The sequence below is a fragment of the Mauremys mutica genome, chromosome 7, assembly GCF_020497125.1.
Source record: "Mauremys mutica isolate MM-2020 ecotype Southern chromosome 7, ASM2049712v1, whole genome shotgun sequence".
Lineage (NCBI taxonomy): Eukaryota > Metazoa > Chordata > Testudines > Geoemydidae > Mauremys > Mauremys mutica.
This window is the reverse complement of record NC_059078.1, coordinates 13938726-13966384: the sequence shown is the minus strand read 5'-3', so window position 1 is coordinate 13966384 and position 27659 is coordinate 13938726. Positions and strand designations below refer to the sequence as shown.

The following is a 27659-nucleotide window of genomic DNA, read 5'->3' as shown; positions in this document are numbered from 1 at the left end:
AAATTGGAGAGAGTCCAGCGGAGGGCAACAAAAATGATTAGGGGGGCTGGAGCACATAACTTATGAGGAGAGGCTGAGGGAACTGGGATTGTTTAGTCTGCAGAAGAGAAGAATGAGGGGGGATTTGATAGCTGCTTTCAACTACCTGAAAGGGGGTTCCAAAGAGGATGGATCTAGACTGTTCTCAGTGGTAGAAGATGACAGAACAAGGAGTAATGGTCTCAAGTTGCAGAGGGGGAGGTTTAGGTTGGATATTAGGAAAAACTTTTTCACTAGTAGGGTGGTGAAGAACTGGAATGGGTTACCTAGGGAGGTAGTGGAATCTCCTTCCTTAGAGGTTTTTAAGGTCAGGCTTGACAAAGCCCTGGCTGGGATGATTTAGTTGGGTTTGGTCCTGCTTTGAGCAGGGGGTTGGACTAGATGACCTCCTGAGGTCCCTTCCAACCCTGAGATTCTATGATTCTGTGAGGGCTCTGGGTGGTGCTTATCTCCGGCTCTTAGGGGGAGGCATGGCCAGGGGGATCTGCACACTGCCGCCATCTGCAGGCACCACCTCCACAGCTCCCATTGGCCGTGGTTCCTGGCCATTGAGAGCTGCAGAGCCAGCACTGGTAGAGAAGGCAGCATGCAGAACTGTGTGACTGCACCTCCGCCTAGGAACTGAGGAATGTTGCTCCTTCCAGGGAGGGCGCAGAGCCTGGTAGGGAGCCAGCCAGCCCTGCTAACACTTCCCTCCCCTCCAGCACCAGCGCAGGTCCTGGGCCATGTGCCGCCATCTACAACAGCGGGGGGTCCCAGTCCCCACAGCACCCCTCTGGGCTGCCCCCCCGAGTTCCCCTCCGGGACTGCCCCCTCCCCAAGACTTACTCAGGGTATATAGTACAAGTCATGGAAAGGCCACGGGGCATTAAGTTTTGTTTACTGCCTGTGACCTGTCCATGACTTTTACTAAAAGTACCCATGACTAAAACGTAGCCTGAGCTATGACTCTTTGAGTAGAAGAAGAGCCTTGTGTAAGCTTGAAAACTTGTCTCTCTCACCAACAGAAGCTGGTCCAATACCAAATATTACCTCACCCCACCTCACCTTGTCATCAGAAGAGCCAGTCATTTTAGATGTTAAGAATGACTAGTTTTTTTTAAAGAAAGTGCTCCAATAACAGTAGTTTTCTTTGTTACAGGCACTTTCAAGAGATAATGTGCTTAAAGCTCAGGTAGGGGAATTCAGTTCACAGTCCATTATCTCTCAGTATACCGAAAAATCTCTGCTAACTATAACATGTTTCATTAACCATCAATGCAATCTCCCTCAATCCCATTTTAATTGTAGTCTTCTTTCAATTCTAACTTCAGACAGGTCACAGGGGTTTTTTTTATTTTTATTTTTGGACTTGTTATTGCATCTGGCTATTTTTCACTAAAGGAAAGATTAACAGAATTTTTGAGTAACAAGTGAGACAGGGTAAAGCTGGCCCCACATATGTTTGAGGATCATCTACTCTGTCCTGTCTATAAAACATCTAATGCATATTTCAAGGGCTATGTTAGGGATCGAGTAAGATAAGCGTTTATGTCCAAATTTTCAAACTTGCCTTCAGTTTTGGGTGCTTCCACCTTTGGATGCCCAATTGGGGCCTAAATCCTCAAATGGTGTAAATCAGGGCAGCTAACTGGTCTTTATTGGCTTCCATTGGAGCTACCTCAATTTACAGCAGTTGAGGATCTGGCAGCCAGAAATGGAGGTCTCCAGAATTTGAGGCCACTTTTGAAATGTGGGCACTACTGCATTCGCAGATTATAGATATAATTTATAAATACCAAGGTCGCCAGGAGGGACAAATGTTACAGATATTCCACTTTTGCAGCATTTCTGGCTATACTTCTAAAGCAATTTTTTTTAAACAAACAGGTTAGCTTACATTGGCCCACGGTTACTTAACATATCGCTGTGTCAGGTACAACATAGAAATTGATGGCAGTTATCCAATACATTTAGAGTAGCTACTTCTGTGATAGTCCTTTTAAACTGTATCTATATTAGGACAGAACACTCCCTTGTGCATTGTTTTCTTGTTTCAATAGTAGCCTCTCTGTGTGATATAAATTGAAAACCATTTTCTGAATATCAAAGGGGGCTTACAAAATTACTAGCTTTGGGATAGGGTGAGCTGATTATTTACACACACCCTGCCACTGTTTTAAATAATAACAATAACACGGTTATTTTATTCAGAACCCTCAAGTAGAAACAAACTGGATATAAATCCGTATGCCTCTATTTCTTGTTCATTAAGGTTATAAAACAATCCTCTGTAATGTACTGCATATTAGTCCTACTCATCCAAAAAAGCTGATGGTGCTTAGAATGTTTTCCTACTCAGAGTATGTGGTTGAAAAGGTGCAGAGGTTGTACAGCTGATACCAGAAAGATTGCTAATGTGCCTATTACAGCTGTGTGTGAAACGATGATGTAAGAAAAGAAGAAAATATGTAATTTGGAAGCATTTGTATGAGCAGAAATTCAGGGAAGGAGTTTGCATGTCATCTTGTACAGAACACACTCTCCTGCATCATAGTAAACATGATCACATGGGACCTAGAACAATGGAGCTCCGATTCTGGATGAACATCAAAGTCCTACTGTAAGACAAACAATAGCAATTCAAAAAAAGATTGAGGACCTACTCTGTTAAGTGTTGAGATAGGAAGACACAGCTCTCTTCTCCACAGAGCTTACAATGGAAGGAGGAGATCTGCTCTTTCAAAATTATGTCAGATGCTACTGATTCCCCTCCCTGCCTGGCTTTGGCCCTGCATGTACCATGGTGGAGAGCTGTAAACCAGGCCCAGAACCATCTTCACAACTGTGGTTGTAATTATTAGAACTGGGAGCACTGGCTGTTGGGAGTCTGAAAGGACAGGAAACAGGAAGGAGTGGGGAGGCGTTGAGGAGGCTGAGTGAGAGTTACAGAGGGTGCAGCAGCAGCTTGGTACAGTGGTTTCCACTGTAAAAAATAAAGTCCTGTTGAAGTTGTTAGTACCTTGCTTGGTTGATACAGCAACACTGATGCTTTCCTGTTGATTAAGGAACCAGTAAAGACCCTAACATGCTCCACTGCATTTGACAGACTGGCTTTACATCCCAATGGTATGAAATCAGTATGGACCTGGGAGTATTGGGACAGTAAATGTCAGCTTAGTGGAAGTGAATGTTGGGTTTCTGAGTTATAGCTGGGCTGTACACAACTGTGCTTGGCTTAGCGATACTGCTGAGAGAGGGGAATTATTTCTGCATATGGTGCTGCTGCTGCTCAAGAATGCATTGATGCTGCAATAATGCAATTCTTTGGCCATGTGCAGGGAAACCAGGGTTTGCTGCCTCTAACCTTCTGGTCTTTTTTCTTAATGCATCTGAAGCCTAGTTCATGAAATTACCCTGTGAACAGCTTGGGCACTCAGTAATCAGAAAGAACACGGAAATGCTGAGGACATTCAAATTGGATAATCTAAACTGTGCTCAGCTGTGAGATTGCCTGGGTCAGGCAGTCAGCATGTGAACATGTAAGCGTCCATCTGGGTTTTCAAACAACTAAAGGACAAACTGTACAAAAAAATGAAGCTTATTTTTAAGGGGCCTCACCTCACAGTGTTTTATTGATGGTACAAAATACATCATGTGTATTACAGTGACTGATTGTTTGCCTGATTATTGCTTGGAAACAGGCATGACTGAATGTTTATAAGCAGCTTTTTATTGGCTATGGGTCAAAGACATTAGTCACCAAGGAAGGATGTCTCCTGAGCTCTAAGATGGGTGGATCAGCCTTCTGTTGGGCAATGGCTAGTGAAACAAAGAAAACCGCTTCTTCAGTTTAGAAAATGCATGTGATGTTTTATTTCCCGGAGAAGTCTGCAGCTGAAAGAACCTGTTTGGGTTTTGTGAAAAAGTGGAGACTCTGAGCAGGGGGCAGAAGTGCATTGGTTATGTGCCTTGGTGCAGTGGTTATGTACACAGTGTAAATGCTGGCACAGAAAATCAAAAATATAACACCCCGACATTTTCATAGAACTGCAAAGGTGTTAGCCCCACAATCCCATGAAAGTCAATGTGAATTGAGGGGGCTAAAAGCCAAACCATGACTGAAAAAAAATAACACTAAGTGTTGTATCAGCTGTTCATCCTAGTGAACTAGCTCTTGAACTGAATGTGGGACTAGATCACTATGTGGGCTCGCTATGTATGCTGAGAGTCGTACAGCTAGCTCTCCAAAGACTCTGTTCCTTTCACAAACCTTCCAAGGAAACCATGACACACATGTTAATGAGATACATCAATCTTATGTGGACAGTGAATTGTTATATAATTTGGCCATTTGGGTAGCAGAGCTCCTGAGCCAATGGACACTCACAGGCCCTGGAAATCTGGCAGCTGATCACCTGAGTTCACCTCAGGCCCTTGACTTTGGACACAATTTACTCCTTAACACCTCCCTATTCACTCCACTCAGCTCTTGGCCCTTCCTCCTGACTGATCTCTACAGGATTATGCTCCACTGGCCGTTTATCTGAGAGTTGCATATGAACTGCTCTCTCTCAGTCAGCATTCAGCATAGCCAGGTCCCTAAAATGACTTGCATCCCTCACCATCTGGTTGCCCAGGTGATTTGGGCAACTGTCTGGCAAACTTCCTGGGCCAGTAAGTCCATCAGCTCATATTTGATGGTGGGTGGGATCTCAATGCCTGGGTGAAACACATGGAGACTGAGAAAAACATCCACAGAAAACAACTGGACAAAGGAAAGGAGATAGGGAGTAACCTGGAGAACTAGATTTCTACCCCTTGCTGGCAGATCTGGGAAAAAAAAATAAAAAAAGAAGAAAGTTCAAGGTTGAGATGAACTCAGGCAATCATTTGCCAAACCTTTCTGGGCCAGCGAGAGAACCACCAGCACACAAGGTCTTAATTTCCAGATTTTATTTTTTCATCTAATATAATGACTTCCAAGAGGCTTGATAATTAAATTACTGATTATTAAAGGCACCATCTTTTCTCAGCAGCCAGAAATTACAGTTACCACCTTGGAAATGATTTCATTGAGATGTGCCAAAAGCTTTGTTCAGTTTCATACAATAACATCAATAAAATTAATTAGGGAGTTTTGTTGTTGAGTTTTTTATTTATATATATATTTATTTTTGTCCTGAAAAATGCAGAGGCATTGGTGGCTTTCTGTAAATGTTTTCATTATTAATTGTTCTTGAAAGAATTACTTCATTGATCATTTAATCTTCAGAAAGAAAATGAATGCACTTCAGGGCAATAAGAGGCTACAACAGTAAAGAATTGGAGCAGCAATTATAATTTGTTTCTTAGCAACTAATAGCAAAAATTATGGGATTTGCTCTACCACCAAATATTACAGGAATCATTACAGCTTTGGGAATATTGCAAAAATGCTTTATTGTATAATGTTGGGAGTAATTTTCTTTTTCCACTATCATAGTGAAATTATTTTGGGACTGGTAGGTCAAACCCCAAAAGTAGTCTCATTACCAGTGCATTATTATTGTTTTTGCTACTTCCATTGCATTGCATTGTGCTGCACACTGTCTGTTAAGTCATGCAAAGTAATTATTTTCAAGGTACCATTTCTATAAAACAAATTCCTTTAATAAACCATGGGGGAGGAGGGAGGGAATAGGTCTCCAAGCTATTTCCTGCACTTAAAAAAGCATCCTCTTGGTTAAAGCAAATTAAAATTTCTGTAATGGATCTGAATGAAATCAACAAGGATTTTAAAGAAAGGAACCATAATAGAGAATAGAGAAAATGCCCACAAAATGTGAGTGGATCTGTTAGATTAAATTGTTCGGGGAATTTACAGTTCAGCAGTTTCCATACAAATATCAGACTCGTGGCCCACATTTTCATCAAAAAATAATCACACCAAAATAATAAGATTTTCAAGAAACCGCTCCATCCCCCATAAAATGTTATTAATTTTTTTTTTTTAGAAAATATGAATGTTGTGTAGCAAATATTTAGCCAGCCTTAGGAACAACCTCTGTTTGGTGGGTGCAAGGATCAATATTTTGGCTCCATCAGAAATGAAGTGCAGGGATAGGTTTGAATACTTGCATCTCTAACTCCCTAGTCTGGCCCACAATCAGGTGGTACAAAGTGCAGATACTCATGTTGGTGCACACTGTTCAGTTGCTGGCAGAAGTTTTGCTGGCACAAATTGCATCCACCAAAGAGAGTCTGTGTGGTTTAAATATCAAAATCAGTTCTGAATCATAAGAATACAAACCAAGCATCAGAAGGAAATAAATGTATGTTATTAAAGTTGTATCTAATTAGAGAATGCATCCAGGAGATGTTAAAATGGAGGGTCAAAACTTCCGTTAGAAATTATTTGGTCCACAGATATCAAAGGTGGACCCTATTGGGTAATTTACTTCATCACCATGCCAGTGCAGAATTATTCTTGTGGTGCTTTGTCCAATTTAGTTGTAAATGTTTCAGACGGTAGGGCTTCAACAGCTATTCTGCAGTCTAAACAATCTCACCCTTAAGAAGTTTACGGTGTAGAAACCTCAGATTTTTTCAGAAACAATGAAGAAAAATAAATGTGATGCAACATATTCTAATGGATTAAGCATGTGGCTGGTAACCAGAAACTCCTGAGTTCTAATATCAACTGTGACCCTGATTCACTACCTCTGACAATAGGCAGGTCACTCAGGTTAGGTTTTCAAAAACGTCCTCTGCTTTTGGATAACCAATTTGGAAAACTATAAGCCTGACTTTTAAATGTGCTCAGTTACCCTTTAAATGAGAGCTGCTCACATTTCTGAAAATCAGGCCGTAGGTATCTCATGCTGGCTCCCAAACAATTGAGGGATCCAAATATAGTGGACATTTAAAAATATTTTGGCTATGAATCAGTTTTGGTCCCGGTTCTCACTTACACCAGGCTCACACTGGTAATTCTATTAGCTGCAATGAAGTTGCTCTTGATTTACACCAGAGTGAAGCAGAAACAGACATGCTGCAGAAACCTTGGGAAATAATAAAATTGATAACTTCAAATAAATAGCTTCTCCTGAAGAAATGCAAAATTACCCTTATTGAAAATAGCTACCATCTCCCATTATTTTCAAACTGACTGAAGCCAAGAGGCTGATTCTTTAAAACTTGTGAATGGAAAGTTTACCCCCAGTAAAGAATCACCTTTTTCCTATTATTTCCAATGGGATTGCAGTGATGATGCCCTCAGACAAGATGGCTTCCCTTAATTCTCCATGACCCAGGCTGGGGATAGGTAGGAGAGAGACAAATGCGTGTGGGAGATGGCTCGGAGGAAGATGAAGAATGTTAGCGTGGTAGATCCTCAAACCCAAAACATTAGAAGTGTGTAAGTAGAATCTCCCTCCTCTAAATAACAAAGGTAACACCTACATTTCTTAGTGCATCCCCAGCTAAATTTTCAAAATGAAATTATTACATACTAATTGGGACTGAAGATTTTCCTCAGGCTTAAAAATCGGAAAGCAGACCAAAAAATCACTGTATTTGATTTTTTTAAATCTCATGATTTTTAACCCAATCAAATTATTTTGGGGAGGGCTAGACTTGCATCTCAGTGTCCCCAATTGTAAAATGGGGCTAATAATATCACCTGCCCCATGGATAAATTCTGATGATTAATTAGCTCATGTTTGTGCAGTCCTTTGCAAAATATAAGTGCCAAGAGGTAAATGCTGCCATAGGCAAACAGCTCAAATAACTGGCCTGAGATCTATGGGGGAGAGAAACCTCCCCTCCAGGTGCTCCAAAACCATTAAGGTAAACCTAATTCAGTAATGTAGCTTCTCTGACTGTTTGTCCCCAACCCTTGCATGTGCAACGAACTGGTGGATCTACACAGGTTCCACCCCAGCTCCCTCCCCAGCCTGCCTCTGCTTCACCTACAACCTTAACCTTCTGGAGTGGCATGGAAGGAGCCACTGCAGAGATGGGCTCTGCCAAAATAGTCCCAGAAGCCATGATCCTGGCCCAGCAGACCTTGCTTAGTTCTTCTGCAGGTAGAGTCCATCACACCAGTCCAGGAAGGGACAGGCTTTGACTCAATACTATATTTATTAATAGGTAAAGTCCCCAAACTTTCTACATTTTAGTGGTCAGATATCCTGAGCGAAGGCAATGCGTGGACCACTGTTACACAGTATGTGATTTCTATGGTTAGGAATGGAAACAAACCACCGTCTGTGTCTGTGGAAGAGCCCGTATGGCCTGCAGTGAAGCAGTAGATGATGAGTGAGCAATAAAGACCGGATGCCGAGCTTAGCATTACCACATGTCAAAAAAGTTAAAATGAAAAGTAGAAAACATATCCGAAGAGGGTAAGGGAAATGATCAGAGAATGAGTTCTGTACTAAAGATTTAGAAAATGAGAATTATTTTAGCTTAGAAAAGAGAGTAATAAGAGGTAGCATAAGAGAAGGTTATAAAATAATGAATGCTCTGGAGACGATGAGCAAGGCATTCCTATTTTTCCTCTCTCTTAATACTAGAAAAAGGGGATGCCCAAATAAATTAAAGACAACAGATTTAAAACTGTGGAAAACCTGCGGCATTCACTGCCGGGAGATAGAGGCAATGAATGTAGTAGTGTTTTTAAAAGGATTAAACTTTTATAGGAAAAATAGGTCTGATTCTGACCTCATTTAAGCCTGCCCATTTACACCAGTGTAAATGAAGTCAGAATCAATTCCAGTAAGATCACCCATATTTACAACAGACAGTATAAAAATGCATTCAGGAGATAAGCCCTCTCGATCCAGGGAACATTTCTTGGTTAACTGACAGGGGTTATGAAGAAATATCCCCAGTGTGCACAATGGACACCTTCTCTTGTGAACTGTGGGGACTCCAAAGATCTGTGGGGAATCCTAGCCTCAAGTCAGTATATCTGAGGTCAGCTGCCCGGGGAATACATTCCTCTGTATGTTATCCTGGCCCTGTCACTCCCTGAGCTGCACATCTCACTTCCTAGCAGTGTTCCATTCGCTCAGTTCCCCAGTTCCTACACATCAGGGTGGGAGAAGCATTACAGTCTGACAGGAAATCTGTGCTTTTCCTAAGAAATCAAACTGCCTAGGATGGCTGTACATGGCTCATTGTACAACAGAAATTAGAGAAAAGACTCATTAGATCCAAAGAGCCATCCCGTCCATCACCTAGAGGCCAATGCAAGCTTGTTCCCTGCTGCACAACTAGTATTCTGTCCAGTCTTGTTTCAGCTATCCACAGCAAGGAAGCCTCCTGACTTCTCCTTGGGGGACTATTTCACAGCCTAACGTGTTGCACTTCTAATATTCACCTTGTGTTTTTCAATCCTGTTATTCCTATTTGCGCTTTCCTCCTTCTGCCAGCCGTACTCGCCAAACTCACAGGGGACCCCAGGCATGAGGGGGCAGTTCAAAGAGAGTGCATCCATCAGTTCTGCTCCACTCCTCTTCTCACAATTTTCATTTCCCTTCCATCTCTGTCTCCTTCTCTTGCCTGCACTATGCAGTGGAAGGGAGCATAGGGCCCAATATGTGATTCCTCACCCCCCTTTGTTAAATAAACCTCTTCTGAATTTCCCTGTTGCCTATGGCTCAGCAGCAGAATAAAACTTGGCTTTACCTGTCTGTCTGCATCTAGTATCTAGTAGACCTTGTGTGCTCCCTGTTGCCAAGCACTGCTGGCAACGTAGGTCTCTCCTGGCACTGTGCTATTTACTAAGTGTTAGTTTTGGACCCTTGCTATTCCCAATGCACCAGGTTTCCCAAATGCAATTCATTCTCACATAACACTGTACTTGCTCTTAACAACTCCTTTGCTGGGCACATTTCACCTGTACCATCTGCACTATCATGAGCTTTGCTTTCTCTCTCTTGTCCTCCCTCCCCCCAGTCTCATCTTTAAGGTACTCGGTGTGACGATACATGAATAATGAATGAATGCATCTTGGAGAGTCGATACTAAAACATTGACCATAAACATCTGCAAAACATTTTACATTTGTTAGCTTCAGCTGGTAGGCAAATTTCTGAGGATTATTTCCCTTCAAGGGCCCAATTCTGCTCCCTTTGATGTCAATGGGAGTTTTGCTATTGATTTTAAGGAGAGCAGGATTGGGTCTTAGATTGGTAAAAGCTACTCTATTCTATCCAGGTTCAGATACCGCATTCACCATAGTACTAATCTGAATGCTTTCCAGTAGTGCATTAAGCAATGCGACTACACAGCTGGGCCTATCCTACTCCCATTGAGATCAATGAGAATTTTGCTATTAACAAGATTAGAGTACAAGTGCTCTGAAGAGCTGACTGACTTGGCTGTGGGATATGAGGGTGTGTAGAATTGCACCATCTCGTGCAGCACCCACCAGCCGGTCTCTCCACATTCTTCAATCAGAAATAGCCAAACATTATTTTGAGGAGCCCTCTTGCCCTGATTGCGGTAGGTTGTATATGAGGGAAACAACTGCTTGAGAGGAGATGGTCATTGGATATAGCAGCTGGTGAAAAAGATATGCTGAGAACTAAATTTACAACATCAAGTAAAATTTACAGTGTATCTGATGCAAACGTAGGTAGGTAAAGTGCACCCAGAAAAGACTCCATTGGTTGTGAGAATATGAGAATACCTCTCCCGCACCCAATGGAGAACACGTATAATTTGAGTGAAAACCGTACTATGCAACAAATTAGCATAAATTTTCCTGTTTTACACTGCAACTAAGCTAAAATGTAATATACAATAGAATTCATTAGAGGCTTGAAATCAATAGCAGAACTCCCACTGACAATGACAGCAGAGATTGGGCTCCAAGCGGAAGTAATAATCCCTCACTGATTCCAAGAGGAGTCAGTCTAGTCCCTGACTATGGACTCCTTGTAGGCACAGCCCTGCCGTGCAGGACTGCACTACCCAGGGAGAGCACTGGGAGACATTCTGGTTCAAGGAGGAGCTTCCAGATATGCAGAGTCAGAGCACCTCTTGTTACCCCGCTTCATGACTGATTTCCAATGGCTGGTTGTAGTACAGGGCAGACACAACCTCACTTCCTTCCTGTCCCTGTGTGCTGTTTTTGTCCCTCTAGATTTTTATTGCATGATCATCATCATGTGATGAGAACCTGTAGTTGTAATAAATATATTCATCTGGCTCACCTTATGGCCATTTTATAATAAATCCCAATTTGTGGGCAGTCTATTTATTTTTAAATGAAAGCTATTACATATAGCTACTGCCTGTGTATCTTTGCATGTCTAGCTGTATATGTTGTTGAAGAATTCAGGTACTTCAGGCCAAATTTTACTCTGGCTACCATAGCAACATCAGGGCCCCCTTCCTTCCTTGCATCCCGCTGCTGGCTGCTAGCATCCTGGGTAGCAGTGAGGGAGTAGGCATTACAGAGCTGCTAAATCCCACCCCTTTCACAGGCAGGTCTTGTTGGTATCCAGGAAGTGGGCAGGCGGAGCCTTGGCTCTCCATCCTCAATGTACCAGACAACATACGCTGGCTTGGTTATAGACTGGGTGCAGTTTACGGAGTCCCCAGAGTAGCAGCACAAGCAGGAGGGAGACTATGAGAATGAGTCAGAATCTCCTTCCTGGGCTGCTCCTGAGGCAGCGCTAAATGCACCCCACCTTACTCGGGCCTGGTGGTAAAGTCACGGTTGAGCATTTAATGAAATAAAATATGACATTAAGTTTATCATATTAGGAGACTGTGTGCTTCACAGAAAATAAAGTGAGTTATCTGAAATGTAAGATTATATTATATTATACATGCCAGAGTGTGTGTGTCAGTGTGCGTATGAGACAGAGATATTACTGTCATCCTTCACCTCCCTTCCACTAACTCAAATGGATTTTAAAACAACAGATTTAATTAAAAAAAAGTCATTTAACAAAGGTTTGTGAACAAAAGCAAAGGAACTGAAACAATATCACAGCTTTTTACCAACCCTTCTAAGCTACCCTCTTTTCTTTGGCACTGATTCTGCAAATCTTACTCATTTTTAGTGGTATCTTATTCTGCAAGTCGTCCCAGGCTCTACCCAATGTGAATAAAGGCAACTGAATTTGTTTCATCATCATTCTTTGGTTAGTGATGGCTGGATCGAAAGAGACTGGACAAAATGTTTGTGATAGTTGGGATTCTTCCAGGGGCATAGATATGGGGTTTATCCCTGGGTTTTCAGCTCTGCCGTGAAGGTTTCTCTCTACAACAACATAGTTTCTGCTAGGAAGCGGTCACAAAGCATGAGTTGTTGGAGATTTCTGGCACCCCAACAGGTCAGTAAACCAAAGGTAGGTTTAGCCTCTCATATGAGCTGGGCTCCAATTAGCTGAAACATACAACAGAGCTGGGTTTTTTTCAGTTTTGCCAATCAATCACAATATGGCCACTCAATAATATTACAGTGAACAACCGTCACTCTACTGTATATCCATCTGATGTAGTGATAAAATGGATGTCAATCATTTATACAATAATGAAGTAATTGTTAAAGAATCTTTCCATGGAATCAACATCACCTTCTTATAAAGAAAATGTCTCCTCTTTGCCTTCACATTTATAGTATTTTGCATACGTGCCCCAGAATGTTCCTTCAGTGTTTATGCAGCCGTAGGAGACCCGCATCCTGTAACAATTGTCTCTCTATAACTGGTTTTGGGGCCTACATTCTTCTCTTAGTCACACGGGTGCTACCCCATTCAAGGGCCATTGAGAGGAGTGGCTAGCCGAGCACCTAATTTTTATGCTGAGAACAGCAATTAAGCACTCAGACTGGTCCAAGCATTTTGTACCCCATGCTCTTGAGAATAAGGGAGCGTGCATGCTAGGGGGCTTGCGACTTACTTCTAGAAAAGTTGTGGACAACATTTAAGCCTTGATCTTGCAAGTCAAAGCACAGGCTGGTGCACTCCAGGACAAGTCTGAGTAGGGGTAACTATGCACAGGTAAGACTAGGAACTAGCAGAGTTCCCAGACAAGTGGAAATAAATCTTAAGCCCACGTGTCACCTTGCTGTTATTACTGTTAATAGCATACACACAACCTGAGGTGAGGCTAAAAAATGGCCATGTCTGAGAGGACATGGGTGTCACACGCAGTCCTCAGTATGGAAAGGAGACGCTTTGTTAAATACTTCCCCTCTTCCATCTTACTCTTGCTAGTATCTAGGAATTACTTGGCAGCCATGCCGCAGTGCTAGGATCACACTCCCTGTGTACCCTTCCTGTCCAAGCTCATTACTTATTACTTTACATTTATATGTACAACACTTTGCACCTGTGTTGTGCAGGATCAAGCCCCCTGTATTCAACGTTACTTGTGCCCATTTGTAACTTCTGCTCCCATGTGCATGGGAGTCAGGGGAGGCTGTAGCTTTTTTGCCGCCCCAAGTATGGCAGGCAGGCTGCCTTCGGCGGCTTGCCTGCAGGAGGTCCACTGGTCCCGCGGCTTCAGTGTACCCACCACCAAATTGCTGCTGAATCCGTGGGACTGGCAGACCTCCTGCAGGCATGCCGCTGAAGGCTGCCTGACTGCTGCCCTCTCAGGGACCGGCAGGGCACCCCTCGCAGCTTGCCACCCCAGGAACGCGCTTGGAGCGCTGGTGCCTGGAGCCGCCACTGATGGGAGTACAGCCTTGTGCTCCTTATTACCCATCAAAAAAGGGTTTTCAGTGTCAAGGCATAGGTATAACTGTGTTTCTTTAAGTGGAATTTCTTTGGTGTATGTGGTGATGGGCACACCTCTTTTTCACCATAGGCTTTACATGGGGAAGGCAAGCTTGAAAGTTCCCTGTACTTTTTCCCCAGTCAGAGCTTCCCTGAAAGGAGCCTTAGTTTAAATGAAAATTCACACACACACACACACTAAAGCAGAAAGTAGATGATCAGTTTACAAATACACTTCTGAATGTGGCTGGATTTCAAAAAAATTAATAGACATATCTTGTGATGTATACATCTTTCCCAAGGACTTCCTCAAGCTCCTGTCTTGAGACACCCCCTCTCCCTCCAAATATCTGCTCAGTAGATTGGTCCTACTGACTCCTAAACCCATGAACAGTCTGAACAGTATTCCCCCTTCACACATACTTCTCAAAGGGCTCACGCCTAAACTAGGCCATGTGGCCTTGATCTGACTCTCCATAAAATCAGTGGAGAGACTTCTATTGCTGTCAGTGGGAGCTGGATCAGGCAGAATACTTGTGGAGTTAAGAATTTCAGGTGTAATCCATCCTCAATACCTTGAAGGATCAGGCACTTTGTGATGAAGCGATGTGCTATCAGGGCCTGATCCGACTCCACTGAAGTCAGTAGAAGTTTTACCATTGACTTCAATGGAAGCACGACTGAGGCCATAGTAGAATTTTTAATGTTATCTTTGAATAGGTGAATACATTTAAAACTACATCACAGAGGCTGCATTTCTTACCTAGGCAAGACTCCCTATCAACTTCAGGCCCTTTAGTTCTGCACACAAGTTATGGAACAGCAAATAAAATTGTCAAACTATCCCTCCTCCACAAAAAAGAAAACACACAATTTAATTTAGCTTAAGTGTGTTTTCATATATCATTTTGAAAAGCAATTGTTGGGTCTCATATTAAGAGTTTAAGGCTTTTTTCCCCCTTGTGAATCTGTACTGCTACAAGCACAGGGTTTAAAGAATCATTAATCCATATTCCATTAGTGTGGTGTAGCAGTCTCCTTCCTTTTCGAAAATGTGTTCAATTTAAGAGACAACTAGCATGTCAAGAAAAAAAGGAGCAAATTTGAAATGTTAATGATGTATAACAAAGCAAGTATTTGGGGGCATATATTAGCACTTTCATCATAATTAGTTTGTAACCTAAATACATATTTCAGGGATAAATTGCTGACCCTTTCTGACCTCTACAGGAGGCTGAATAGCTACTTCAGAGTTTAATCTGCAGTGAAAAGGCTAGAGAAGAATAATTTAGCCCTTGAAATAAGAATGAACATCTTTTAATGATGCCCCTGGATTCGGAATTTAACCCTTGCACTTAAAAGCGAGTATTAGTCTCAAAAGGGCTGGCAATAACTTAGCTCACAAATAAGAACGAGATAACAAACAGCATAAATACAGAGCAGCCCGGTGAAAAATTGATTGTTCATTTTAAAGGCAAAGCAGTAAAAGGTGCTGGCTGGTAAAACAACTGAGTCTTGGACTCTATAACAAAATGGCTTTCCACAGCTAAAAATGTCATAACACGTAATGGTAACAATGCTTGAGAGACCACAGTTGAATTGCTGGAGCTGCAGGTAGGTCAGAGATTGCAAGTGCAATAATAGCAAATTTCTAGGTCTCCAAATGCCAGACAAAGGGGTTAAATTCAGGGTAAATGACCCTGGTAAAAGGAAAAAATCCAGAGAGGGGAATTGAGGGCAAATGGACTTTACTGAGACACTTCAAGCTGCTAGAATGGATTCTTGCTAGGAAATATTTTTAGATTATTCCATAAAAAACCTACAGAGGGCAATTCAAAAATGATAATGTCAGAAAAAAGTATAAGGGAAAGAGGTTACGTGCTCTGAATTAGCTAGGACTTCCAGTTCCTGCAACAAGTGCCTCTTATTGTTGATTTCATTGTATTAAATAGCACTGGTACATCCACATATCTTGGCATGTCAGTGTTAAAAAACATGCATTATTAAAACAGATTCACACTTCTCAGAGGCAAAGCTTGTGTGATAAAATTAAAACTACAGTGGATATTTCAGAATTCAGCCAGTTCTGGTTGCAATCTCTTTGATCATATAACTCGGAATGACTTACTATTTTGCTGAAGAACGGAGTCTGACTTAACAAATGCTTGTTTTTCTCCCCATCTCCAATCCAAATGTTCCTAACATGATTAAAATCTAATTGATCTAAATCTGAGCAATTTATTTATCCAAACACTCATCCATCACCATCTAAGTGCTAAGAAACAAAATTTGCTTCTAAAAGCAACCTTCTTAATTAAGAATCAGTCAAGCCTATCTTATGCTTGGTCATCTATCAAAACTCCAAGTACAGTCCAGATTTATTATTGTCAAGAAAGATAAATCAATTAATTATAAATGTAATAGACATTAAGGTTCCATGTTTGAAAATAAATATGAAATGTTATGTTTGGTTGGTTTTTTTTAAATGCAGCATTGTTGTGATTACCAGCTAATGGTCAATTGATGCAAAATGGCTTAATGAATATAGTGGCATAACCTGCTCCCATTCAAGTAGTCAGTGGGAATTTGACAATTGATTTTGATGAGAGCAGGACCTTGCCTTATATCACTGAACTCTTAACTTAGTACACCTGCTCTCACTCTCTAGGTAGCTAGATGTTGAGATCATTATTGACTTTCATAAATGATACGATTACAGCACAAACTGTTTTCAAGTGCTTAGCTATGAATAATGACATTGCAAAGGCTTAGCCTGATGGATATTCAAAGTCCTTGATTTGTAAGATTCGGGATGCTGTGAAGCATGTGATATGCAGAGAAGCAGGCCCAGAACAATATTTATGAAACAATCCCCCTGACATACTGAAATCTAACGTTATTAGATGAGTTTTGAGGAAGCCGTTCATTAGCACTCTACAGTGAAAGAGCATCTTCAGTAATGGAAAAACAGAAGCAGATCATAAGAAAAACTGATAATATATTGTGAACAACTCTGAGAGAGGGAAGACTTTAGCTTCCCACAGTTCTATTTCTCATCACAAATCACCTTTTTGCGTGCAGCGCATCGGGCATAAATTTGACATCTTACCCCTTTTACTTGTGTAATAGGATCACATTAATTGTAGCTATTAGCCAGTCCATTAAACATATTGCATTATATTAAAAGTCTAGCTTTACCTTAACATTACAATTATGCTTCAGAAATACTAAGGTCTGACAAAAAAAGCACATGAAGAAAATTATTGTTAAGGTATAGCTTGCACCTTTCACAGCACAAGGCTTCTCAGGGTACGTCTACACAGCAAGTAGACACAGAAAGTAGCAGGGCCCCACTGCTGGTCCATGACAGCCGAGTTGGACTCGCAGGGCTCAGGCTGCAGGGCTGTTTCATGGCTGTGTAGACTTTTGGGCTGGCGCTTGAGCTCTGGTAACCTTCCACTTTGCAAAGCCTGGGCCTGAGCCCAAGCCAGGAAACCTACACAGCAATGAAACAGCCCCTCAAGCTCAAGTTGGCTGGCATGGGCCAGCTGAGGGTGTCTAGTTGCTGTGTAGACATATCTTCAGAGCTTACAGGTATGAAGGAGGAGGGACTTGCCCTCAGTGCTCTGATGCCAGCTAGCCAAGGAGGCTGGCCATGGCTCTTTATAATCCATGGTCTTCCTTTTAAAGGACCCTCATCCTGGACTCTATGAAGTCAAATGCAGAATTCTTACTGGCTTCAAACGATGCAGGTTCAAGCCCATAAAAACCTGTTTAGCTCTCCTCATTCATGAAGGTGTGTCAAAAGTGCTGAATAGGCCTTAAATAAATATTATAAGGCAGCCTTTAAAAAAACAACTTTGGTGTTTCTAAAATGATCAAATAAATCAATGTACATGATACATAAACAGCACATATAAAGAACTTTATACATTGTACATCACCTTTACACTCATTTCAATATTGTGTATATATTCACCCACACACAGTGTCAGTGTAACCCACACACCTCCTGGGTGTGGTGTTCCGTCCTATGTAGTGGCACCGAGGCCACTTAGAGATTAATGGAGTCTGCTCTACAGCCTTAGCTAAGGGCCATATGGCTAAGGGCTCATGCAGTAGAGGCTCATGCATTTAGCTCCAGAGGTCCGGGGTCTGTTGGTGTTACAAGTGGGACAGAACACCACACCCAGGAGGTGTGTGGGTTACATCAGCAGTTAAAAACTGTCAGATATGTGCCTCCTACTGGATCTTGTATCACAGGAGTGATAGAAATTGCCATTATGGAACTGCTGCTTCTGAAGGGCATGTCCCTTTGGGCACTTTTGAAGCTTTAAAATCTATGTTTTCCATTGGAGGGAAAAAATCACATTTGAGCATTTCTATTATTCACTTGTAAAAAGTGTTAGTAGAATGTTTCCTACAGCCACGTACTCACACTTCCACTGTCTCTCACAGATAGGCAAATATACACATTTTGTGCTGTACGCCCATTTACTTAAATAGCCACAAAATAGAACATTTCCAATCCTCAGTCAGATTTAGTCAAGATATTTTCTAAACAAAACAAACAGCTCGGCAAAGAATAATGAATAACAAATTAGATGATGTTTAAAAAAAAGACAGTCATCATCTTACCATTTTTCCAGCATTATATTGCAAGGATTAAGTATTTGCCCAGGGTTATAATTGCTACTTACAAGCAAACTGAAGTCTTGCCTCTCTGCTAACAATGGTCCCAAATGAGTTTGTTGCTATGCACTGGTACATTCCAATATCTTGGGTTTTATTGGGGTTATTGATCAGCAAGCTGCCTCCCACTATACTGTAGCGGTAATCCATACCGACATCAACACTGGTTCCATTTAACTTCCACCTATCGTATAAAAATTGCAGGAGTTGAATTCTGCTACCATTAACCAATATTTCTGTACGTTTCTAAAGCAACATGCAGTAAATACAGAAAACATTCAAACCCATTTGATTTCTTATTTTTAAACCCAGCATGAAAATGCAGGTTTCCTGCACAGCATTGAAACGTTCTAATATTTCACTTATAGAGCAACATCCTTAACATATATTTCAGTCACTGATTTGATTAATGTTCTTATTGTTTTGGCTGTTGTTATTGATGATGTTAGTCTTTAGAATTAATCATTTTGCAAGGGGAAGCCCCAGAAACAGAATTTTAGTGGCTTCTTTTCGTTTTCTGCCTTAGTTGTTTGTTTGCTTTTAAATTTAAGAAAACTCACTCACAGCAGATGTTTTAACAAACTGGGGCATCAAGATTTTCTAACAAAACATCCCTCCAATTACAACGGCCATCTTTAGCAGCCCATGATGGAACATATAAAGGATTAGATCCTCAGAGCAGTTCCCTGTATTGGAAGCTATGGGGAAGGAATTTGAATATATTTGCATGAGTGAATCAACATATTCTACTGCATTAAATGCTAAGTATTGCCAGAAGACAGAAACAGGATTGGGGTCTTATGATTTTAATCGGTTTCAAAGTGGCATTTACACTAGAGAGCAAAAGTGGGGGGGGGAAATAAGAAGGGAGACACCAGGTTAAATTGGTTAAAACACCCAGATTAATTCTATGTAATAACAACAGCACCACTACAACAGCATATTTTCATAGATATAGCTTCTTTCACCAAGGTTCTCAAAGCACTTTATAAAGCTAGGAACTGTAAATACCATTATTGAAATTTTACAGATTTTAAAGATCATTGAGCACAGAGTTTAAGGGACAGATTTTCAGTTCTGCATGCAGATAATTTCGGTGAAATTATCATGATTGCTAGACAGAAAGTTAGACATCACACTGCTTATTTGCACACAGCGCTACTGTGCCATTTTTGTGGAAAAAACTGGGCGTAGGGACCAGATTTTTAAACGTATTAAAGTTCAGGGGATTTTAGGTAGATTCAATGTATTGCAATAAAGATTTTAATTCCAAATGTCTCATTTAACGTGTCAATGCAACTCTTAAAAGCCTTAGCAATATATGAATGGGATTCAAATTAACTAAATTATTGTATTTGGTGTGTTTCATGGATTTTAAAAGTGCTAAGCAAGGTTAAACTATTGTATCAATTCAAAATCGAAACACACCAGCAAATAAAGATACATCACATCCCAAATTCTGAAAGAGCTTCTCTGTGTGGGATGCATGCAGACATGTGTCTTGGAGAGACACGATCTTGGAGAGGGCATGCTAAAGAATAGAAAAATATATAACAAACCTGATAGTTGGTTTAGGATTTCCCTTTACTTCACAGCTCAACTTCACTTTCTTTTCCTCAGAATCCAGAGGAAAAATCACATTGTTTGGTTCCTGAATGAAAACTGGCCCATGCAGCGTGTTGTCATCTGTGTTACATGGAACAAAAATGTGACAGGTATTGGACAGTATCTTAATATTACAAATATAAAGAAACATATTAAGAGAGGGGTGCATCTGGTATATCATTCACCCTAGAAATGACCAACAACTTTTTTACTGGGAAAAGAAGCCAAAAGATTGATTCTACAATCATACAATCTCTTATACTGCTATCTTCACACTGACTGTTGGACTTTCACTAGAGAGAACGTAAACATAACCAGCTGACAGATTTGAATTTCACATAGGCCCCAGTTCTGCAATTGATTGTGAACAGGCCCATCCCCCAGGCCCACACATACTTCTATTAAAATAAGAATTTATTATTCTTGTGTGTATTGTTTACATAATTTGATGTAGACATTATCTTTAAGAAGCATTTTATTTTGAAACCATTTTTAAATGCAATATTTAAAATAATGTGAGCTGTAGGTTCATAGGTATTTATAGGGTCTGCTAAAATCCTGCATGATAATTGGGTACTGTTAACTCACTGTGTACTGAAACCCCTGTGTACTGAAAGAGTTCATTGAAATACTGGCATTTCTAAGGGGTTCTTTTGCCACACAATATTGTAAAATACTTTTCATATTATCAGATCCTTGACACAGACACTGTCTCTATTTATTTTTTGTTTTGTACAGTTTCAAGCACACAGTTACCACTTGATGTAGCCTTATTTATGTTATCATCAACTATTATGATATTTTCATCATTATTATCATAAGCATTCAACAATTACTATAAGAGCATTTTGTATCGTGTACCTGGTACACGATACAGCAGTGAAGGAGTTAAGTGCTTCTTTCTATGGTCTTGATCCTGCAATGAACGCCACATGGACATATGGGCAGAACTCTTCACCCATAGTAAGGGCATCTCTACACTTAAAATGTTAAAGCGGTACAGCTGCACCACTTCAGTGTAGACACTACCTACACAGATGGGAGGGATTCTCCCATAGGTATAGGTAATCCACCTCCCTGAAAGGTGATTGCTCGTTCAACAGGAGAATTCTTCCATTGACCTAGCGCTGTCTATACCAGGGATTAGATCGGTTTAACTATGCTTCTTAGGGGTGTGGATTTTTCACACCTCTGAGTGAGGTAGTTAAATCGACTTAATTTTCTAGTGTAGACCAGGCCAAAGTTTATTGCAAAAAGAGCACTTGTATGTTTAGCTACTCAGAATTGGCTGAGTGGAGCTCATGGCAAATGGGCTCTGAACTTTTCAGAAATAAATGTGTGGTTTTCCTTCTGCCCTCCCGCCCCATGTAAACTAAAAATGTCCTAAATTGGTGTACAAGAGTCAAGAGTGAAGAACATCCCAATATGAAATGAAACTAATGCTCTAGCCCAGGGGTCAGCAACCTTTCAGAAGTGATATGCCGAGTCTTCATTTATTCGCTCTAATTTAAGGTTTCGCGTGCCAGTAATACATTTTAACATTTTTAGAAGGTCTCTTTCTGTAAGTCTATAGTATATAACTAAACTATTGTTGTCTGTAAAGTAAATAAGGTTTTTAAAATGTTTAAGAAGCTTCACTTAAAATTAAATTAAAATGCAGAGCCCCCCAGACTGGTGGCCAGGACCTGGGCAGTATGAGTGCCACTGAAAATCAGCTCATGTGCCGCCTTCGGCACACGTGCCATAGGTTGCCTACCCTTGCTATAGCCTCTTAATATTCTACAGTAATTTAGAGAGGGAGAGTGTGGATGAAAACCTAGCTAGGGTTGTATTTATTATACCCTCCTTGCTATTATCTTCTGTTAATCCTTTCATTCCCCCCGGCCCTCCTTCCTATTACCTAACCTTCTCCATATTTTTTTTTAAACCTTTATTATGCCTGGAGCTAAAGGTGAGCATTGCTACGAGATACAGGTGAACTGGTTCAATGAAAATAAAAAGCAACCCAAACCTTCGGCCAAACATTGACTACTAGACCTTTCAGAAGAGTTTAAAAAGTTCAGTTAACTTTTCATCTCCCATCTTCTGCTTTCAGGCTTCTGTGCCTCCTAGACTAAAAATGGCAACAGAATTTAAATTGTGTGAGGGAGACAATGCAGGTGGCACTTCTGACCTAAGTTCAACTTGAAAGTATAAAAGAAAAAAAACTCACAAAAAAAGTTATCACAAGATTTCTGTCCAGTTACCTTACCTAAGAGCTTTGATGGATAAACCTGTACAGAAACTGGAAAAACACCTGAATTTTGCATGCTTAACTGAACCACAGAATGTCCTGATTTCATAGTCAATGTCTGAGTTAAAAATCTATCACTATATTGTTGGACTCATTCTTACCCACAATTCCTTCTACTATTTTCTAGGAGTTATGTTAGATATAGCTGATAGGAAATGACAAATACGGCTCATGTTTCTCACAAACGCAAAGACCAGTAATTACTAAAACGGGCCACAAAGATATTTTAAAACTACTAATTAGGGCAAATTCCCATTGTGATCTAACTGGACTTTTTAAAATGTTGTAAAGGACTCATATTTTTACAATTATCCAGACAATTTCTGAGCTTCTTACATTCTTATGATATGTTAATAGGAATTTCTTGTGGGTTCACTAGCATTGTGGCATAATTAAATATAAAATAGTATTTCAAAAAGTAACACCAACATTGTATATATAAATATATATACACACACACACACAGTTTGTATTATAACATAAATTCATTACCATCACAGATCATGTTTCTGCGTGATTTGATATTATCTTTAGAATAACTGTACACAACATAAAGCAAAATCTAATTTTTTCTCTCAAAAATAATTAATCTTTCTTCTTGCTTTTGTCAACCAGTTGTTTTTTTAAATTTTGTTATTCAGTATCATAAATACTGGCTCCTTGCTAGATGTCACAAGGCCCAATCAGACTCCATTTGAAGTCAGAGAGACTTTTCATTGACCTTAAAAGGAGTTTGACCTCTCCATCTATAAAATTTCTGGAATAGGTCCTAATGCTACAACACAATGTACACGGCAGATCCTAGTCAAGTCAACAGGGATCTGCACAGGCCATTACTCTTGCACAAGAACCTGGAGAGCTCTTGTTGCATCGGCGAATAGAAAAGAAAAGATAATCTAACCTAAACTCTGTATTCCACAAATGAGAAGTGAGGTAGACTCTGTTTACACATTTGCTGTCAACTACACTACTGATTGTGACCTAAGTATGGATTTAATTTGAAGCCTCCTAAGAGGCGCCAATCTCCTAATTAAGGATAAGGATTCTCAACTCAATTAACCATTTAAATAATTTTTACATGAGGTTAGGTTATCGTTTTTCTTGGTATTACCCCTCCACCTTGTTCTGGTGCCCTACTGCCTCCTCAATGAACTCTCAGGAAAATTGGAGAGGGCGGGAGAAAGGGAGTCACATAGAGGAGTGACAACGAAGCTGGAAATGAGAAGAGGAGCAATAATATTGTGATATAATACTCTGAAGCAATCAGATGTGAGGAAGATGCGTCTCAGTGGATCCATGGCACTCATGGCCAGGCAGCTGTGAGAGAGTAGAGCTGGTGGGGGTAACGTATGATTCTAGCAGATATTCAGGAACTCTACTGAATTGTTTTGAGGGGTGTCAGAAGAACCATAGCAAATAATCTCAGAAATAAAACTCTGCTTCTGTTATGTAATGATTTGAGCGAGACTCTGCACAAAGATTATCAAGGAGCTACTGTTGCTGGCAGAAAAAGAAAGATAATAACAACAACTAATAATCACCACCACCACCTCAGGGTGAGATTGGGATATCCTTACTCACTTCTGATATGCATAGGTACTTTATGCCTTGAGTAGTTGTATAGGCTTCAAAGGGACTACTTCAGGGGTAAAGCATGCAGCATTAGGAAGGCAATTGAAATCTGGCCCATAGGGATTATAGCTTCAACTTTTATACTGTTTGGATTTAAAACAAAAAATTAAGGACATTTTAATTTCTTCAATGTTCCAAATTGTCAAAAACAGAAATGAGCATTAATAAACAACTAATTTCAATAGATGTGTTGTCCTGATGCTCCGATACTATGGTGCCTAGAAATATCATAGGTAGACTGATTGATCATGGCGGGGATAAGACAAACTATCCGCTCATAATTCTATTAGGCAGCGAACCATGCTGACGCAGATATCTACTGTATCGACTACATTATCTAAGTTACCCCACATCGAGGTACTTGAGTCACACTGTGTTGTCGTTTCACATTATTTCAAGTGTGGGGTGTCAGTTTACATTGCGTCACATCATACTAAAAGTCACAGGATCACAAGAAAATATACCTCAGGTTTAAAAGGGGATGGTTGCCGTTAAGCTCAGATACTCAAACTCATAAAAAAGGCACACAGCAAACTTGTTTCTTTATTGCTGGTCTTTGGCAGACATATGATGGCTGACGCCAAGGTGTAATTTTTAAGGTTGTTTTAAGTGGCTTATTCCTACAGAACTGATGTGGTTCTGGTATGAAAGGTGGGGCAAGTACACACAGTGTGCCAGAGGGTCATAAATACCTCACTCTGTGCACGGCTCGAGAGGGACCATGGAAGAGGATTAGTTACTGCACGGACCTGATTGCAGGACTGGTGCCTAAAGAATTTGCTCTTTCATCCTCTGCCAGTGCACCAATTTTGACAAGCAGACGAGACACCAGTTTTCAAGCTTCATCCATACTGGTTCATAAAATGTCTACAGACGTTTGATTTGGCACTTATTTCTAAGAAATAAATGCAACCTATTTATATCATGTCCAAGCATTGTACTGGGTAGTAAGAAAACTAGTTACAACACTCAAGAGATACAGAATTCAAAGGTAGAAATGGCCTCAGTTAGGTAAAATAATTGTGTTCATTGATTTAATTAATTGGTATCAAACCCACAGGTGCCAATAACAAAATGACATCAAGTGTAAGTTGATGACGGATCATTAGATCAAGTTGCTTTCCACATACTAAAATACATGCACTTGACACCTTTTAACATTTGTCTTTTACCCTCCTCACCAACTCCACCCCCCCCCCAACCAACTTTTCTGCTACCTAACAACAACAGGCACAGCTAAAAATACTACTTGGCTTTCAAAAGAGAAAATTGCATTGGTTAAGGAAAATAAATGAGAAATTCTGGGAACAGCTGTCAGCATAAAAGTAGAACAAAAGGGGAAGAGAAAAATTATAACAACGCACAATTAAATTTATTTCTCAAATGTATTTCTGAGTGGCTATTCTTCCTTCTTCTTTCTCTTCCTAATCACTGCCTGTGCATAGCCAAGATAAGCAAGTCCAAACTGGTTAGCCCATAGCCCACACAGTCTTGTTGCCACAATCCAATGTATTATTGAAACCAGGACATGATCGTATCTGATAACAAATGAGCTACGCTGATTTATACCAGATGACGATCTGGGCCAAAGAACTCTAAATACTCAGCAATTAATAAACAGAACAAAATTGCTGTCTGGTCTCTTGTATGTGGAAAACTACTGTTTGCACATAAATGATAGTCTTGATTAAATTACAATATTGCTGGATAAAAAATGAATTTAATATACACAGAATCTAGTATATCATGAGGCAAATACATTTTACTTTACTATAACATGTCATTTTGTGGGAAGAGGTTTGTTATATGATGCTTGTTATTGTAAAATAGGCAATAGCATTTAAATTCACCACAAAAATGATGAATATTTAGATTGCAGTAATGGCAAGAGATCTCAATCACAGATTCAAGACCCATTGGGCTAGTCGGTGTACAAACACACACCAAAAAGATGCTCCTTGCACCAAAAGGCTTCCTTATCTAAGTATATGTTTACTAGATGCAATTGTTAAAATAAAGTGATAAAGATAGTATTACTTTTTATAGATCTCTCTATATTGATAGGGACCATGGCTGAAAGATTGATAGATGGATAGATCTGTAAAGACTAACAGACCACACCGTGGGTATCGTTAAAATAATATGAAATATCAGTAGTGGCCATGGGCCATGATTTACCAACTGAGAGCCTTGACATCAATGGAAGCCCTTCTGTTGAGTTCAGTGAGCTTTACATCTGGCCCTAAGTGGGGAGAACATTTACATGGTTATTCTTTTACTCCTATAAAATGATGATTCGATGCACCTACCTTTACAAAGATCTACTACCACATGATTCATAGCGCTCTCTTTGATCCTTTACTTTCCAGCACCTACTGTCTGGTCTGTGTTAGTCTTTACAGATCTATTACTTTTCTGTGAAAGCACAAGAAATACCCTTCATGCGTAAGCTAAGCTTCCTGTTTATGTATTTTCACAATAATAGATTCCTTTTGAGTTGCATCTGCTACTCAGGACAGACACAGCTGACCCAAAATGAACATGGAGCAAGCTTAAGCTTAAGGCCAGTTGCAAACAGTGATTCACCTCCAAAAGGCGTCTCCTCTCCTATCAGCAAAAATAGACAGAAGCGAAGATCAAGGTTTCGATTCCTTTGAAAGGAGCATGCTTTTCTATGCTTGTGAGGCTTTCATCCAACACACACCAACTTGCATTGAATTTTAGGAGAAAAACTCTCTTTTAATCACAGTAGCATAGGAACTGCCAGGCTGGATCTAGTCCAGAATCCTGTCTTTGACAGAGCGTCCAGCAATAAATACTGCAGAGGAAAGTCCCTTGCTGTTCTATTTCTATTGGGGCCGGACAGCTGTGGATCAGTGATCAGCAACTGGCCCCCTGCAGCCACAAAGTCTACTAACAGGGGTGGCTCCAGGCCACAGCACGCCAAGCACGTGCTTGGAGCGGCATGCCGTGGGGGGCGCTCTGCCGGTTGCCAGGAGGGTGGCAGGCAGGGCTCCGGTGGACCTCCTGCAGGTGTGCCCAGGACCTCCCGCAGGCGGGACCAGCGGACCCTCCGCAGGAACGCCTGTGGGAGGTCCACCGGAGCCGCGGGACTGGCGACCGGCAGAGCACCCCCCCACGGCATGCCGCCGTGCTTGGGGCGGCGAAATGTCTAGAGCCACCCCGTCTACTAAGTCCAAGCATAGCTCAGATATAGTTGAGAATCAGGTCCCAAGAACACAGTGGACATAGGAAAGTATCTACATTTTCACCCTTCATGTCTAGGTTCCAACACACTCGCTGGGCACTGCAGGAGAGCCCAGTCCTGAGCCACTGTCTATATTATGTATGTTCCATAGATACACAGAAGCCATGGTTTTCTTGGGCTGTCAACCCCTCAGCTTTCAGAAACACTAAATTCACTATAAAAAAGTAAATGAAGTAATTGGAAAACCCATCTGGAAATTTCTTTACTAACTGCAGTTTATTCTATCAAAGAGAATTTCTTTATCGGAATAAAAAAGAAAAATCTTGTCCCAAGCTGTCTAGTTTCAGTCTTTTTAATGTACAAAATTTTACCCATGTCACTGGTGTCTAGAGCTGGGCATGAACTGGACTTTCTGTTTCAGGGAAATTCCACAATTGTGGGAAACCAATTCTGTTCCAAAATGAGACCAAAAAACCCAAACCAA

The 27659-nt window shown here is 40.7% G+C and overlaps 1 protein-coding gene across 2 annotated transcripts in view; it reads right to left on the bottom strand.

Annotated features, from left to right (window-relative positions):
* Positions 1-27659, bottom strand: part of CNTN4 (contactin 4) — a 669413-nt gene that overhangs the window by 205487 nt on the left and 436267 nt on the right. For both annotated transcript variants that reach the window (XM_045024546.1, XM_045024545.1), the window contains 2 exons: positions 19997-20123; positions 18446-18621 (listed from right to left, as the gene is read on the bottom strand). In XM_045024546.1, coding sequence (XP_044880481.1) covers positions 18446-18621; positions 19997-20123 — 303 coding nt within the window. The remainder of the gene's footprint in view (positions 1-18445; positions 18622-19996; positions 20124-27659) is intronic.